This window comes from Archocentrus centrarchus, chromosome 17 (genome assembly GCF_007364275.1).
Source record: "Archocentrus centrarchus isolate MPI-CPG fArcCen1 chromosome 17, fArcCen1, whole genome shotgun sequence".
In the NCBI taxonomy this organism is placed as follows: Eukaryota; Metazoa; Chordata; class Actinopteri; order Cichliformes; family Cichlidae; genus Archocentrus; species Archocentrus centrarchus.
Window position 1 is genome coordinate 25,957,459 of NC_044362.1, and position 17,918 is coordinate 25,975,376.

Consider the following 17,918-nt stretch of genomic DNA (forward strand, 5'->3'; position numbering starts at 1 on the left):
CTGGATTCTGTATAAAGCAGCGAGGCTAAAAATGTGTTCATAAAACAAAGGATGTCATACATTTCACTCCTTTTCCTTCTGAGCAGAATAAAGGTCATCTACTCAGGAACTGCACTGACGTACTGCAGTGACAAACACTCAGATTTAGAAGTCTCCAGAGTCTTTTCTTTTACGCCATGTGGAGGAGTGAACACCCCCAGAACCCAGCACATTTCCTGAACAGTTTCTTGTTACAGCTGGTCACATGACTGGGGACTTCCACTGTAAGGCAGGGAGGCAGGAAGTGAAGTAGAAGTCAGGCCTCTCAACAGTCTCATTCAGCACCAGGTCCACAGCAAGGCCGAGTCACTGTCAACAGGGACAATTAGGACAGGCACTGAGGTGGCCTATTGTCCAATCGAGGCTGCACATGTTTATGGCCCAACAGTTTCCCTCTGACTGTCTGAAGTGTGAACTAAACAGACCAGAGCAGAGGAGAACGTGCCTCAATTTTCACACAGCAGCAGACAGAAATGCTTCAGAGATGTGGAAAGTCAACATGAAGGCGTGAGAAGATGGCAGGCAGATGATGAAAAAGATGGTCTCTTTGTGATTGAACATTCAGTAGCAACCTTTCCAAATGCTGGCCTTTACACAGATAAATTAGGGCCTTCTTTCTTTTGGAAATGAGAAGATCACTGTTTTAAAGACAAACATAACACATCAATTAAAGATCTGAAAAAAGGGGAATTTAAAAGGTGAGTAAAGAGCGCTTTCTTTGGTAATATTTATGTTTTGTACCAGGGACAACGAGTTCACAACCATTTTGTCTCAAGCCCCATTAAAATGTGTATTCACCTTTGACCTTCACAGGTTTACTGCCTCAGTGATGGGTTAACAGCAGTGATTTTTTTTTTTCCTTTTATGTGTCAATTAAAAGATTTCTGGGCACACTTCCTTTTAAGTGTTTTACTTTCCTGCATCCAGCATTTAATAAAGTATTTCAGGGAACCAAAGGGGTGAAAGCATCAAGAGTTCGATTAACTTTAAGGATCTTTAGCCAACCTAAGAAGTAAAAGTACCGTACTGAATACCAGAGTGATGACCCCTGAAATTTATCATTTACTTAGATGGCAGTCCTTCTGCATGGTCACTAAAGGTGGACGATTTAAAGAGATTATCTTGTGTAGATGGTGTGAGGGCGAGTGGTCCATTCATTCTAATGACTTTGTTTCCTAATGAAAAACCTGTCAGTGGAACACTATCTGCCATCTGAGGCAGGAGTGGGATGGAGAAGACGCACAGCTTTATCGAGGCAGTTTCAGCTATACATAGCTGTAAACAGCCTCACTCCCGACACACAGCACCACAGCTTTCAAATGAGAAAGTCTGAGATCAATAAAACCCAAGGACAATGAGACATCAGCTACACTGAGACAGCTGCAATGCTGCTTGTGAGGTATGGAAGACACAACATTATTACTAGAAGTTAAAGGACCTACTGAACAGCAGTGGGTGTATATCAACTTTAGAGGGTGGCTCTACTTTATATTCAGACATTTTTTAACTGAATCTTTCTGAGTTATTGTTACGCAGATGCAGAAGATATCTTTAGTGAACATAAGCATTATATCTGCATGTATTTTTTAGTTTACTGTGAATTAACTTTACTGTTGCAGCTTGACTGTATTTCATCTTCTAGTACAATATTAATTGTGTATTTAATGTTCTAGTCATCATTCATCAAAATGAAAGCAAAGAAAGATTTGAAATACTTCACTTCATATGCAATAAATACAAAATATAAGAAAGCTTACATTTGTTTAATTACAAAAAAAACTTTTTCTTTATATTCTAATTTTTCTGAGATGCAGAATTCCATCCATCCATCCATCCATCCATCCATATAGGTAAAGTGGTCTAAGCAGAAACACCCAGACCTCCCTTTCCGCAGTCATGTCATGCTCTTCTGAAGAAACACTGGGACATTCCCAAGCCAACTGAGAAAAATACTCTCCCACATGTCCCAGGCCTGCCCAGGGGCCTCTTCTTGGATGTACAATGTCCAAAACACCTCACCAAGAACGTATCCAGGATGTATCCTAATCTGATGCCTAAACCACCTCAGATGTATTGGTTCAGCATCTGCACCAATCAATTTGTCAATCTCTCACCCCTTTCTTCCCTTGCTCATGAACAATAGCCCAAGATACTTCCACTCTTCCACTTGGAGCCTGACCTCATCGCCAACCCAGATGTCCACGATGGGTAAAAAAAACAAAGCAGAGAATCTCCTTGTCAGGTGAAGTAAACAATTAAAAGAAGGACTGATTAACATCAATGAAAGGCAAGATGATCACAGACACCCAGGTCAATAGAGGACACATTTAGAGAGCATTATAGCTGATTTTACATGTACATTTTTTTTTTGCAGTTATTAAATAAACAGCATAATTATCATTCCAAGCTGCCAGACTAAAAATTAAAAACAAAGAACTTACTGAGCTGACAGACCGCCTGTTACGAAGTCAGCTCATTGAACAACTGTGACTAACATATATTGGCAAGATGTTCAACAGTGTGGCTTTAGTCCAACCACAGCGCTTCACCACAGCAGCCACAGACAGCTGATTGCCTCCTTTCTCATGCATAATAAAACAGCACTGGTTGTAGTGAAGAGCTTAAAAGCTTTGCATCTGACACTGATGTGGTATGAGTAGGAGTCTGATAAATCTACCCTCCAGCTAAGTTTGTCTTTTCCATTTCTTTCTTCCTTGTAACAATAGTAAATATCTATTGTTTAAACAAACTTGCCTCGGGTGCAATAAATATTGTTGAGTCGAAAGAGCTCCGGCTGCTGAGCCCTGTCATCACATCATTTATTTTCACACAGTAAAAGGGCGTTAGTATCGGCTTGTGATGTTTGACTACGGAAATACATTTCATCAAAATAACAAGAGGGAAAGAAAATCTAATGCTACAGTTAAACTTTCACTCTGCTTTGTTTGTATAACAGTTTGTTCTTGATTTGGCTTCCTCTCCTTCTGTGTGCAGAGTGAAAGCCAAGTGCACCAACCAGGTACTCTACATCACTTAACCTTAATTCTATGTTTGAGGATAAAAAAAGCTTTTTTGGAAAGAAATAGTTTTTAAGCCATGTTGATTTATTTATTTATCATTGGACCCTGATTGCCAAGATTTTGGAGAGGGCCAAAAAAAAGTCACACAACACAGAGTTAGGATACTTGTCATGATCAATGGCCAATTTTGCCTAAAAGGGTTAAATAATAATTACCTCACAAAGCATTTTTAAAAAGTTTTGTTTCAGACTGGCAAAAAAAAAGGTAATCCAATATATGAACCTTATTCTGAAGTCAATTTAAACTGATTTAAAGCCTACTGTGTAAAGCAGTGTAATGTCTGAATTCTGAACTCCACATTTCTGACCTGATGTAGCTGTCATTAGTCAAGACGGACTCCTGGAAGAACTGGAACTGGTAGAGGTAGAGGACGATGAGATGTCCAGCGCTGAAGATGGCCATCAAAACACACAAGCAGCTGAACATGAGCGTGTTCAAGGTCCGGCGGAGGGACCACCAGGTGCACAGGAAGAGGAAGATGAAGAAGTAAACGGCCGAGGTCAACGAGGGCAGCATGATTCCTGCAAACACAAAACCAGTGTATTCAAAGACATCTGCCAGGATAGTATATAAATTCAAACCCTTTGTTTAACTCACAACGAGCCTCAGATTGGCTGGATTTACCACATCAAGTCTCAGAGGATCTACAGCATTCTGAGAAATATTGTTACCATAATTTAATAAACATTTTGACATGCATAATATGTTGAAAGTGGCAAAGCTTTCATATCATACATGCTGTTCAATAATGGCTGAGAGTTATTTCCAAATATGGGTTAACATAGTTATCATGCAGATAGTTTTATGTCTTGGCTGTCTAGCTACAGTTCAAATACACTATATATTATTGCAACATTTATCTAACCATTTTTTTTTAAGCACAGCTTGAAGTGTTATTTTCCATTGTCATGAATGTGAGTAGTGACAAAGAGTGGTGCAGTGGTTAGCCTCACAGCAAGAATGTTCCTAGTTTGAACCCCAGCTGGGGTCTTTCTGTGTGGAGTTTGCATGTTCTCCCTGAACATTTGTGGGTTTCTTCCAGGTACTCCAACCTCCTCCCATATCCAGAGATATGCATGTTAGGTTAACTGGTGATTAGCAATGAATGAGCAGTAGTGTACGGAATAAAACACTATATGGATAAATATTTGTAGTATAGGGTCCTGATATTTTTTTTTCTATGAGAATCAATGAATCGTATATACAACAATTCAATAATTTTCTGGCCTCTAAAGTCTTGAATAAAAGTACTTTCTTCGTTTTCACTGTTATAACACAGACATACAGTACCATACCATAACACCTTAATACAGTACGCTACCTTTTTATTGCAGGGACTGCGAGATAAAAAAAAGTGCTTTAAAGCACACTTTTCTTCATTATTATAATGCCATAGCTAGGCAATTGAGGTTTTAAAAACACATTCTTCAAGCTGAGTTCAACAAAATGTGTTAAACTGTGTAATAACAGATTTTACCAGTACCAGTGAAGTTAGACCCAGTCACACTAAATAGATGGTGTTAAGATTACAACTTGATGTTGGCCATTTCTTTTTATTTTTACCTCATAAAGCAATTTTTCAGGACTTGCTTCTCATACTTCAACAGAATTTAAAAAAACATCAGTACATTAGCACAGATTAAGAAGACAGAGCAAAACTATACATAAAATCTTCCACCACTCAGTAGAATAAAAGAGATCTACAGTTGTAACCACACTGGATTTTTTTTTTTAGCTTCACTGCTTTACACGGCAGCCACATCTCCTCCATAAACATACTAAAGCATGATTATGAAGGCAGCAGGCTTTTTTTTAACAATTAAAATCATTGCAAATCATTGAATTTTCAGCCAGTTTTCAAGTTTTTTGGTTTGACATTAAGACAATTTTCTGATTGTAACGAGACCCCGAAATGGTTCTTGGCCCCCATTTAAAAATTCTATAAAAGCCACTGAGATGAGTTTAAAAAGCTCAAAACTGCTAAAATGCCAGCTGCTCTTAGCTACAGAGGCACAAAGACTGGTGGAATTATAGAGCAAACATCACCCAAGTTAACTGAAGTGGTCCAACTTGTACAGATAAGCAAACAGACTGTACGTTTCATAACAATGTGCCCAACTTTCAACAGCTTCTGATCTCTGAAATGAATTGCCACTCTCATGGAAAGGTTTTCCAAAGAAAATTAAACACAAACAATCTCACCTGTCATGCCCAACAAGATGGTGATCACCACCTTCCCTGCAGTGGTTATCAAGTTTCCAATGATCTCCTTCACTTTGGAAGCAACTTCCGCCACCATCCGTAGAATCTTCATCTTTGTGCTCTCTTTTGTTTCTTCTTCCTCCTCCTCCTCTTCCTCCTCTTCATCTTCCTCCAGCACCTCATCTTCCTCATCCTCCTCAGCTTCGTACCCTGCTTCATAGTCTTCCTCCAAAAGGATGTTGTCATCCAGGCTCAGCTTCTCGTCTTCCTCCTTGGAAGTAGATAATAGCGACACATTTACGGTGCACATAATGGTGCAGTTTGGAGGTCAGAGCTCTCCATGGTGCTGAAAACAATTTCCTACAGGTAATGTTTACTACTACTAAAAAAATTTATGAAAGAAAAGTATGTCATGTGTGTCCTGTGAGTGTCATTCAGCACAGTTAGCATGTGACACAGCATATCGGAGCATATATGTGGTCTTTGTGGCTGCTTGATGCCCTTAGCAGATGTTTTCCTCTGGAACCACATGTTGGCTTGACATCTAATCCAGTCAGTTCTTCCTTGGCTGCTGAATCTAATCAACTATGTGTCCCTGTTTTCCTAAAGACTCAGTAAAAGAGAAACATTATAGCAAACAGGCCACTCACTTCAACACGTAAAGCACAAGACAAAGAAAGAAGCAGGTGGCAAATCCTGTTTTAAATCGAGCAATAATTTCAGCTCAGATGGTTCACTGACAGAAATAAAAGCCTGAACGCAACACAGGCTCTGTAGATTAATTTCTGGTGTTTCTCAGTAATAAAGGAGCCATGCCATCTGTGCCAACCCAAGCAGCATAGTTGAAGTGAAAGTGAATGTGGATTTAATTAACACCGAGTCATAAAGAGAAGGGACGACTTGCCAGGAGATGTTGGAAGTTCTCCAAGTCACCAACACTAAGAGGGAAGTTTACTTGAGTTCTGCTGCTCCCAGCTTACAGAGCTCAGGTTAGACAAATTGTTGTGTATACACTGGCTGGCTGAGGTATTTATCAATTTTGGAGATAAAAATGTAAATCTGTGAATATATTTGTAAATCTGATCAGTCACAAGGTAAAATCATAAAGTTCAGATCTCCATTAAAAACACAAAAACCTTTCGCTTTTTAAATTTGGTAAGTCTTTCTTTCAAGGTCACTTTCTTGTGCAACTCGGGTCTACTGCTATTTCTAGAGGGCTCCTTGGAAGTGCAAGCTCAATCTCAATTGTATCAGAAATGTGGATTTAAATTTTTTCAATGTGAATTTCATTTTGGGGAACTGTGTCCACTTTTAATGTGAGTGTGCCCGCATTTTTAGGTCATTTGTGCTGAATGTTTTCCCTCGTAAGCCTCAGGACATTACAGCTGTGATCTGATCCCCGGGGGATAAATCTACACTGAACAACACCATGAATGTGGAAATACATGACATGTATGTTCCTGGCATCACTCCTAACCTGATGCACCACCTATGGGCTTATACATGGTGGACCGAACTGCTAAATACCACTGCTTGGTCTCTTAGTCTAGCTAGAGATGCAGTTCTCATCAGCAGCTATTCTTACTCAGTTCTCCTTCTCTATTATTTAAGTTGTAGGTCCACTGCGAAATTATGAATGCGCATGAATGTGTTTTCAGAAAGGGGAGCCCTCTGAGCTGTGTCGAGGTGCATGAGATAATGGCCTTAAAGGGGAGCTCAGCCAAATTTGTTTTTGTATTTTTAATAAACAGAGTCATGAATTTTTTTGTCTCACCTCATATATGTTGATAGCAATAATTTTGCTTGCAGACATCAAATGGTAAGAAGTGCAGTTAATTTTGACATTGTGAATTATACTGAGCTACCGTCTGGAGATGCTGACAAGCTCATAACCTGAAAAAACACCTTACCATTTCCTCAGTGCTGAAATCTACAGTCAGTTTGTGTAAAATTGTTTACATTGGGGTTTATGGTCAACTGAAGTGTTTGGAGAAAGTTCCTCCAACCAGACTAAGACATTTCCACTTCATATTCTCTCTTTCTTAAAACCAACCAATAGTTTTTCTTTCACTGTGGGCATATTTTCAGTATTTATTTCTGCCACCTAATTCAGTTTTAAATATCACATGAATAACAAATGTTGCTGAGTTTTCATGTGGCAAAAAAATATTAAAGTGGGCCAAAAAAAATAAAAAATTATAAAACCTTATGAACATTTTGGTCTATCTTTAGGCAAAACATAGAACTCCAGATTGATAGAGACAGACTTCATTTCAGCTCAAATGAAACCTACCTGTTCCTCTGGTTGGAAGTCTACATTGTACTGGGCCATGTCCTCAGGTGGCCTCTTGTGGACCAGACTGCGACACAGCAGCCAGATGCCCAAGCCGGCCATAAACATGCCGATGTCAGGGATGAACACTCGGATGCCATTCCCTGCATCTGCACCTCTCACACTGGGGACAAGCAGAAAAAAGAGGGGACAGAGATGTTGACAAAAAGCAGACACTTGGTTCCTCGAAGTACAGATGAATCCCAAAAAAATGTGATTTGGATCAATCTTGCAGGCTAGTATCACAACCAAATGATGGACATTGGGATGAGATACAACACACTAAACTGTCCACGGGCGATGATGTCTAATATGAAAGTTTTTCTGAGACTTGTGTTTGCTTGTTTAGTTTACTTTGACCCATAAATAAAGGTGCTGTTTAAACCTTGCTGGGCTGCCCTTCGAAAAAAAGAAAAAAGGGGAAAAAAGGGTTTAACACTTTAAAAACACACCAGTTTTTTATTATTTTTTGCTAATCTGGATGCATGAAGTCTGGTACTGCTCTGAGAATCATGAGAACAGGTATTACTGCAGCAATTATATCTTTCAGAAAGCACTACCTGTTCACATGAATGCATGGGAATCTGTATTTTTTCCCTTACTCAACTGTTCTTTTAATATGTGTTGTGTTCAGATTTTATATGCAGTACCACCCTCTTTAATGAAATTGGGCTTTAAACATATTGCTGTTAACAAGTGAGTTAAATTCCATTCAAACAAAAAGGCCATGAGAGTGTGTGTTCTTTTCTGTTTTTAACTAAACTGTGAAAAACATGTTTACTCCCCTAAAAACTGCATCCTTTGTTCATAACCAGGCAGCTGGCACGATTAGCCCTATTTTTTCCTCTTTCATCTGCATGAAGTAAGAAAAGTAAGGACTAAAAAAATAGATCATTTTGAGATGTCTCTCTATCTGAATTCTCTTTACAACGCTTAAAAAACAAATCATATTTACTCCAGGTCGAGTCCAGGCAACTTGTGTTCTTCATTGATACATTAAAACACGACACTGTTTGAACTCTTGCAGTTACATCGCTGTGAACAAACACAGCCTTTGCAACATTTGTTATTTGATTAGTCTGCTCACCTCTAATTAAATACAAAAAGGTTTGTTCAAACAGGAAGCTAAACAGTGGTGGTGGACAGTTGCCATGACTGCTACAGTAATCTCAGGCTTCAAATAATCCAGAGAGATGCATTTATGCCGCCCGAGGACGCATTTTATGAGGTGTCATGATTGCATGTTCTATTAAAACAAATAAAAATTGTCCCTGAAATGACTAACAGGTTTCAGAAGCTTTAAAACTCTCTTTTAATCATCCAAACCAATTTCTATTTCGGTTTTACAGCAATAGTGCTGCATCCTGTGTTTGGCCAGTGAAGTGTTTTCTTTACATTTCATGCTGGGCTCCATGTGTAATTAAACAGTTTACAATAAACACACCATACTGGTGATTCTGCGGCTCAGGCTGTGGAGAAAAAGCTGACCGAATGCTTAGATCTTGTTATAAAAGAAAGAAGTGGTCATTTGAAAAAGAACGGTCTCATTCAGGCCTTGAGCTTATACAAAGCTTATAAAAGTTAACAAGTTGAAAACAGAGTGCTAATCGTCTTGATGGAAAACGTACACCCAGATAAACAGATGCACCTCTCGCTTCTGTTGTGGAGTTTAATCTACCCAAGGACGCCTGTTTCCATTTGCTTCATTGTTGTGAAGCTTCGTGCATCCTCACACAGATGAAAGAGATGGAAACCATCAGAGCCAAAAACAAGGCTGAGCCAGTAACTTTCCCATAGTTATCATATGAGGGAATTACAAAAACATTACTAGTGCTACCATAAGACCTGTCCTCACTGCCCAGAGCTGCAGCTGGAATTAGTCACGCCGCTTCAGTGAAAAACTTTAAATATAGACCAAACAAAATATGCCCTCTATATAAATATTTGGTATTTATAAAGGATTTGTAAAGGTCAATCCTGAGTAAACTGAAGGATCAGTGTGAATCCTCTTTAGACTCCCAAACATCTGACCTGAGATCCATACAGGCAGTAAAATGCACCAAATGCAGCTGTAAACATCATGCATATACTATATATGACCCGCAACACAAACAGGTAAATGCATGTGAGATAAAATGTTTATGGCTCTACTTCCGCCACTTACAGTCCAGTATCCACTGAGGGCTGTTGAGTACTGGAAAAAGGACGTGGCTGAGTTAGGACATTCCCGTACTCAGGAAACCACATCTAATATGATCACGGGGGTGTGAGGAGGCAGACACAACAGCATAAGCTTTGAAAAATAGGCCCCGTTAACTGACTGTCAAGCATAAGTGGGTTTAGCGTTCATCAAGAATCTACACAGGGACAGGTTTGGAGCTTTTATGAAAATGATCAGATGACGAGCCACTGAAGCTACTACAAAAAGTCATATTTAATGTTGATGTGGAGTTGTCATATTTAAGACACAGTCAATGCCACCTCCTGCAAATACAGTGGAGATAAAAACTCGGATTATTGCAATCAGAGCTGTAATTAACATATTTAGTCTTTTCATAACTCAGCTGAGTTTGTTAATTTTGGTTTTGTTTTTATTTTATAGAAATATTTAGTTTTAGTTTGTTTTTAATTAATTTCAGTGTTAGTTTAATTTTTTTTTTTTATTATCCTTTTACAAGTTCAGAACAATAATTAAATACTTAATATATCAAATATGTATCTTCTCATGTTCTCAGTATATTTTTTTTAGTTTCTTTTCTAAAGTCTAGTTTTTAGTCTTATTTCAATTAAAAAAAAAATCTTTTGTTCTATTTTAGTTAAGCATAAGAATTTACAGGTACCTGTACAGAAACAGATGAAGTAATTTAGTGAGTACAGATAAAGTTTGGCAAAGAAATGAACCTTCAAAGTTAAGTCATTAAAAACAAATAACAAAATATACAAATTTTAAAAAGAAATGATCAATGCGCATGGTGGTGCAGTGATTAGCACTGCTGTCTCACAGCTAGAAGGAAGAGCTAAAAGGTCTCGGTTCAAATCCACCTTGGCCTGGGCCTTTCTGTGTGGAGTTTGGAGTTGGTCTCCCCTGTGTGGGTTTCCTCCCACAGTCCAAAGACATCCAGTTACTGGGGTTAGGATAATTGATTCTAAATTGCCCGTGAGTATCTCTGTGCTGGCCCTGCAACAGGTTGGCAAAATGTACAGGGTGTACCCTGCCTCTTGCCGTATGACAAGTGGGATAAGCTCTAGCCCCCCATGACCGTGAAGAAGATAAGAGGAAGGATGGACACTGTGCCTGCGTAGAGCTCAGTCCATATTGTCCCATCTGCAGCTGGTGCAAAATGCACAGAATTGACTTTAAGGTCTTATATTTGTCTAAAAGACAAGCCATGAATAAAATACACAATGTATCTGTCTCTGCTGTATATTTAGATATCTTGATTTATCAGAACAACTGTTCCACAATCAAGGTTAGCGGGAAAGGTCGATTTTATTTCTGTGGTGGCAGCCTCAAAGCTTTGGAATAGCTTCCTGTAGATGATGCATTTTCCCTCTCGTACAGCCACTTTCTAATTATCTTTTTCAGAATCCGTTTGCCAATAAATGTATTTTCACATGTAACACCGTGTACTGGACTCTGATCATATTTTTTGTTAATTCTGTTACTTTTAATGTTGCCTGTGTACAGCCCTTTTTTTTAATGTGCTATATAAATAATTTTAGATTATGTTTATTATGAATACATAAACCCTATAATATAAAAAAAAACCTTTTCTTGGAAATTGTTGAAAATCCAGAAACTGATGTCCCAATGTGGATACGTCTCAGGGGGCTAAAAATGTAACAGCATCATTATTATTTGGTTTAATTATTATCTTACCTTTCAAAGCCAATTTGTCTTATGGATTTCTCCCATGAAGAACCTGTACAGAAACATATGAAGTGAGTACAGATATCGTTTGGCAAAGAAATGCACCTGCAAAGTTAACAATTATTATATAATAGTCATTAAAAACAAACAGCAAAATATACAAATTCAAAAAAGAAGAGATCACTTCTATTTACTGTATCCAATGATAGTGATGTAACATTACTATTCACTATTACAAATAAATAATCACAATCTAGCCTGTAAAACTATAGCAAGCATTGTTTGAGGCTCAAACAACAGATAAATAAATAAATAAATAAAATTTAAATTTGATTAAAACTTTTTTTTTAAGTTTAACACATATATAATTCAGGTGAACGGACAGGATCAGTCTCTGTGCTCACATTAATATGAAAACAAGAAAATAAAAACAAAAGCTCTGTTTCCACACTTTGCATTGGCTGAAGTGTTCCTGAGCGTCACTCCAGCACACAGAGGGAGATTTCCAGGTATTCAATTCATGAGGCGACGGGAGCAAAATTAACGACGGCTTTTTGGCCTTTGTTCTACTGCCACAGAAAACACAACACCAGAGTGTGACTCAACCAGATGACATATCAGTATAGCCCATCTGATTTGTCGGTGTAGTTGGTAATAATTGTGTGCTGAGCTGCTCCAGGGCCAAATTTAGCTCAACACAGATAATACACATAAATACTTCATCTTCATCTTATCTGCCATATCACCACTATGCAAGCCAGCTACTTACAGCTTGCTACACTTCAAAAATATATATATATTTTTTTCACAGCAACGTATGTTACAGCTTTTCTCAGAATTTACAATTCCTAATAAAATTTTTAACATTTACAAATGTTTTACCACATTTAGGAAAACAACCAAGCACAATTATCTTTTGAACAGTGAATTGGTTACATGTCTTAGTGATCAGAAGAGACTGTCTTTCTTCTCATTCAAATAGTTATAATCTCCAAAATAAAATGACCATTATTACATCGTGCAAGTCATCACATGCGGGATGGTCCGTGTAATTGTGAAAATCTGCTGAGCCCACAGAAGTAAATTTCTTATTTTAAATCAAATGAATCTAAAAAATAAAAATAAAAAAAAATCACACCACAGGTGTAAGAAATGTGAAAAAAGAAGAGAGGTCAGTGTGTATGATAAAAGAGGAATTGCCAAGAAATTAAAAAAGTTAAAAAAAAAAAAAGGGGAGGAGGCAACATGACATAACCTCTGACATCAAACACTTCATTCATGGCTGAACTTTTAAGACTCATCCGTCCACCTCCCCTCAGTTACTCCCATGTGGAAGAGCTCACTGATGGAGGAAACAAACTAAGCTGGGAGGACCGAGTGTTTAGAACCACTTCCTCTGTAACAGCTAAACAGCCAAAAGAACAAAAGGAAATCAGTTATTATTATCTCTGTGGTACTTAACAGCACTGTAATACATTTTCCAGTGACAAGCAACCATTTTACCTTGTGTGGAGCAGAGAATTGAAACATCAAAAAAACTATTTGCAGGCTGATAATAAAGCTAAATATATTTTTCCAACGGAATAAAAAACAAAATTCTATACAGCTCTCATCAGCTTTCAGCCACCTTTAGCTCATTGTTTTGTTTTTTTTCACTTTCCACATGACTGTATGGCTCTGATTATCAGTACCCCATAAAACTGTGTCACACAAACTCAGAAAAGCAGGGAGCCAAACATCAACCTTAAAAGCTAAAGACACAGATGTCTTTATTTGGAGTTAAAGGACCAAACCTGAGTTTAAAATCTGCAGATTCCACTGACCTGACACATCAGTCCAACAGATGCCTTGTTGATCTGTGTCCACTGGATTTGTTAGTAACCACAACAAACTTACAAGGCGACGGTTTATCATGTACGTGTTTTCCTTTGGAATCTTTTTGCCTCCAAAGCTCCAAAATTATTTAACCCAGCTTTAATCATGAGATTAAACCACAGGGAAAACACCAATCACAATAACATAATCAGAATTTGACTTTAAAGAGAGTCTAAGCATCAGTTTCACATCTCTAGCACACTCTTCAATGCAGCTTTTGTTCCTTTGCTTTTGCTCGCTGCTTTGCTGTTTGTGTCATTTACAAGTAGCTTAAGTGGTCAGGAAAGAGGGGAGTGACAGAAACTTGCACAGACGGAGATAAGCCCCACTGATGTTGTTCTGATCCCTAAAAAAAAAAAAAAAAAAAATCACCCAGAGCTTAATAAAGTTCATAGATTACTTAATGCCACGATTAAGTCTTAAAATAGAAACCCAGTGATGCATTAAGCACATGCAGTAGGTTTTAGTGAGTGACAAAACCTGCAACATGCAACTTCACGCACCCCAAACCAAACCTACAGATGTAAGAGGAAATCCATCCTGTGTGTGACATCATGCCCAAGGAATGTCAGAGGTAAAGCAAGGCCAGACTGATGCACAGGATGACTTAGGGATACTTTGTAATGCAGACTGAACTCAGCATAGAGACTTCTAGAAGAGAGACTTTCTGCCTGCCGAGGCGAGGCCGCATTTCACCCCAGCTGGGCACCAAAAATACCTGTCCTCACATTTTATGTGAACACCATAAAACACCCTTTGTACTTGCTGGGCCGTTAACCTCCCAGTGCTGCATTTCTTTGCACTCTCTCTTCTATCTCTGGAACCTAATGCCAGCTGCCCCTTTTTGCGCAGAGGCCAGTAATATACACAGTCAAAATTTCAGCACATCATAATTAATATCAGAGAATCTAAGGCTTTCATAAGTGTTACAGATTTAAGAAACAGCAGAAATGATATATCTGGATACAAAAGGCAACAATAGTGGGACTTTATGAAGACAATCCCTGAGAAGTTTGTCACTACAGAGCCATGGATTTTTAGGTTGTTTAGCTCTTACAGACTGCTGAAATACCTACTGACATCAGAAAAAATTGAACATGCAAATCCTTAATTATGCTTAAAAAAGATCCAGATTACCGCTAAGGACTACCATAAAGTTTATACAATCCCAGAAAAGTAAATGGAAGTGAGAGGAGCATGTTTTTTTCTAGTCACAAACTGACAATTTAGATCTGAAATGTACTGAACTCCACCCATCTGGAATACAAATGTTTTCAATTGTTTGTAAATGCAGTGTCGAGTCAGCACACAGGAATGACTGATGACTCCAAAGGAAGCCGTCCCCCCAGTTCATCTGGTGACCAGTCGGTGACCTGCTCTAACAGATGGAGGTGTCAGCTTTTTTGGAAGGTTTTCTCATTCATACTCATACTCATGCTCATTTTACTGCCCTAATGGCATATTTGGCTGCAGCGAATGGAGGAAATTATATGAAGTTATCCAGAGAGAGGATAACCACCTAACTGTGAAGGAGGACTCCTTGTTTATACACGACTGCCAAAAGGAAAAGGGTGTCAAGGAGGATAAATACTAGATATAGCAAACCTGAGATAAGGCTATATCTGAGGTAGCAGAACGAGAGGACAAATATATCTAACTTCCCGGTGTATAGAAATAACACAAAAATATCAATATTAATAGGCTGACATTAACTTGAAGAAGGAAATGCTGGCAATATGTATACAAATTATCACAGTGAGCCAAAAACATTAGATTCCACTATTGTGCAATATTGGGTACAGATTGTTTAAAAGAAGGGTGCTGCAAAATGTTGTTTTGACTCCTAAGATGTTGTACATCTACTCAGCGTGGTTATTACTGAAATCCCAGTGAGGCTTTGTGAGATACAGTGTATAATAAACCCTAAATAATCTGACTTCAGATAACCTGAATCCATACCTTGCATGTTTAAAATGCCAGGACCAATATCAAGGCAGGGCAGTAAGTCATGTAGACTAATATCTTTGCGCGGGTGGAGCAACAGAGCAGAGGAGCTGATCACAGATTATTCTTAATGGCAGTTTCTTTCAGTTTTAATATGTTCACTGTTCCTGCTAACACAATTATCATGGGTATTTATTTGGAGTGACGGCCTCTATTGACGTAATCAGTCTTAACAAGTAAATGCTGATATTCTTTACTTTCTTATTTTCAGCTTATCTCATAAAATCAACAACCCCAAAAATGTGCTCGTCAGTCTCGGTACATTCTGATTTCCCCAGTGTGTCAACATCCACTGCTTCTTGCATGAATCTTAAAAACCACTGACACGTATTTATTTTAATTTCTTTTTCAAAAGGTTCCACAATGTTCTAACATGCAATTTGAGTATTTAGAGACAGGATATCTATTGACTCAAAATAAACCACTCTGGGTCCATGTTGTAATCAAAGAACAGGTCATCTAGAATAGCAGTGTTTCACTAATGCGTTACTAACAGTGTCTGAGCAACAATCAGCCTCTATAGCAGGGCTCTTCAACTCTCGTGCCTGTCCTGCAGGTTTTAGATGTGTCTCTGCTTCAACACACCTGAGTCAAATATAGAAGTCATTAGTAGGACTCTGGAGAACTTGACTGCATACTGAGGAGGTAATTCAGCCATTTGATTCAGGTGTGCTGGATCAGGGACACATCTAAAACCTGCAGGACACCGGCCCTCGAGGCCTGGAGTTGAAGAGCCCTGCTCTATAGCAAAGAGATAAAAACTAAGACATACTAAACTGCAAAGACAACATTTGACAGCAGGACAAGTTCTACAGTGCCATTTGACCCAGGAGCTTCTTCCTGTGACACAACAGTGCTAACTCCTGCATGGCGGAGCTGCATTTCCTCGTCGCCTCACAGGAAATAGATCCTGGGACTGAGTACACCAGCTGGCTGGGGCCTTTCTGTGTGGGGTTTACACGTTCTTTCCAGATACTCCAGCTTTCTCCAACATCCCAAAGACACGCATGTCAGGTTAACTGGCAATTCTAAAATGTCCATACGTGTGAATGTGAGTATGAATGGTTCTGTCTCTGTGTTAGCCCTGCGACTGATTGGCAGCCTGTCCAGGATGTACCTTAGATTAGGATTTATTATAAACAAAAAAATACATATAAAGTATGACAGACTTTTTTATTTAAAGCTACCCATTGTGCTTTTCTACAAGTTGCTTGGTTGTGGTTACCATAGATGTTTATATCAAATTTTATTTACATTTGGTAAAATGTTTTTCACTGGATTACCCAATTTGTTGCCTAAAAAAAGAGCTTCACTGTGGAAAAATATACTCATTTCCCAGATACACTGAATACCTGTTGGCTGACATCTACTGTTGACTTTTAAAAAATAAGTTCTCCTGACGTTCACGGCGCCATCTGCTCAGTGTCCTTCATAAACATTCCCTCCACGTCCTTATTGAATTTTCTAGCAAGGAAAGTTTATGAATAAGACTTACTGTATGCTATAATTTTATCAGCTGAAGAAAATAAATTAATGCATTTGATTTCTTTATTGCAGTAATCAATATTTCTTGCTTTACAACAGAAGGTTTGGGCTACTATTGCACATAGAAACGTTAACATCTGGCTGTTTATGGTGCAGTTTTTACTGTCATACCGAGCGCAACTCGTTTTGAATAGAGAGAAAGTTGCTGGTTCAGCCGTGTTTGCTGGGTTGTTTCAATTCTTTTACAATATATTTTTTACATGGATGGATAACACAAAGTTATATAAAATAACTGGATATAATTAATAATGTCACTCCAGTGTTTGATCTGCCAAAAACCGGAGCCCCTGAGACTTCAGTAATAAGGATTTCCTTGACAGAATATTTAGTCTACCCTCTCTGAGAGGTGCTGTGTGTTTCTGCCTGAGGCGATAAGGTTCGTTCTGCCTTCTCAGTTGGCCGTTTCTCGGCGGAGAACGGCGTTAGAGTGAACAAGTCATTATAACATAAGGTCAGGGTCTGTCCCGTCTAGACACATTCAAATTTTACAGTTTGATACAGAGTTTCATGAGAAACCCAAGGCCAGCTATTAACACCTTCCCAACACTGAGTCAGTAACTTACAGTGTTTGCTTTACTGGCACCAAGTATCTCTTTTTTTCTACGTTGCCATATGGCACAAGGAAGCTAATTACATTGAGGAATGTGTCAGATCCATAAATCTTCATCATGTGACAAAATGCAATAAGAGTAAGGGTATTTCTAAAAAAGAAAAATTTAATTATTATTCAGAGCATATTTTACTCACTCCTGCAAACGATGCATGTCTTCACTTAGTGTTTTGGATGGAAACTTTCTCTCAGGCTGTGAAAAAGCTACAACTTTTCTGGTGATCTATAACTTTCAGACCTTGTATCAATGGCTGGTCAGAGTTCAGGCACAGAGGGGTCCGTGGGACTGACGGGACAAACGTGTGCACACAGTCAGTCATGAACAGGAAGAGAATTCACCTACTCTGGTCTTCCATGAAT

At 38.5% G+C, this 17,918-nt stretch overlaps 1 protein-coding gene across 1 annotated transcript in view; it reads right to left on the reverse strand.

The window, feature by feature from the left end:
- piezo2b (piezo-type mechanosensitive ion channel component 2b) overlaps window positions 1-17,918 on the reverse strand; it is a 100,775-nt gene that overhangs the window by 68,641 nt on the left and 14,216 nt on the right. Inside the window, exons 4-7 of the mRNA XM_030752225.1 lie at window positions 11,534-11,576; window positions 7,615-7,777; window positions 5,322-5,592; window positions 3,427-3,640 (exon numbers count right to left, since the gene is read on the reverse strand). Of these exons, the coding sequence (XP_030608085.1) occupies window positions 3,427-3,640; window positions 5,322-5,592; window positions 7,615-7,777; window positions 11,534-11,576 (691 nt within the window). The remainder of the gene's footprint in view (window positions 1-3,426; window positions 3,641-5,321; window positions 5,593-7,614; window positions 7,778-11,533; window positions 11,577-17,918) is intronic.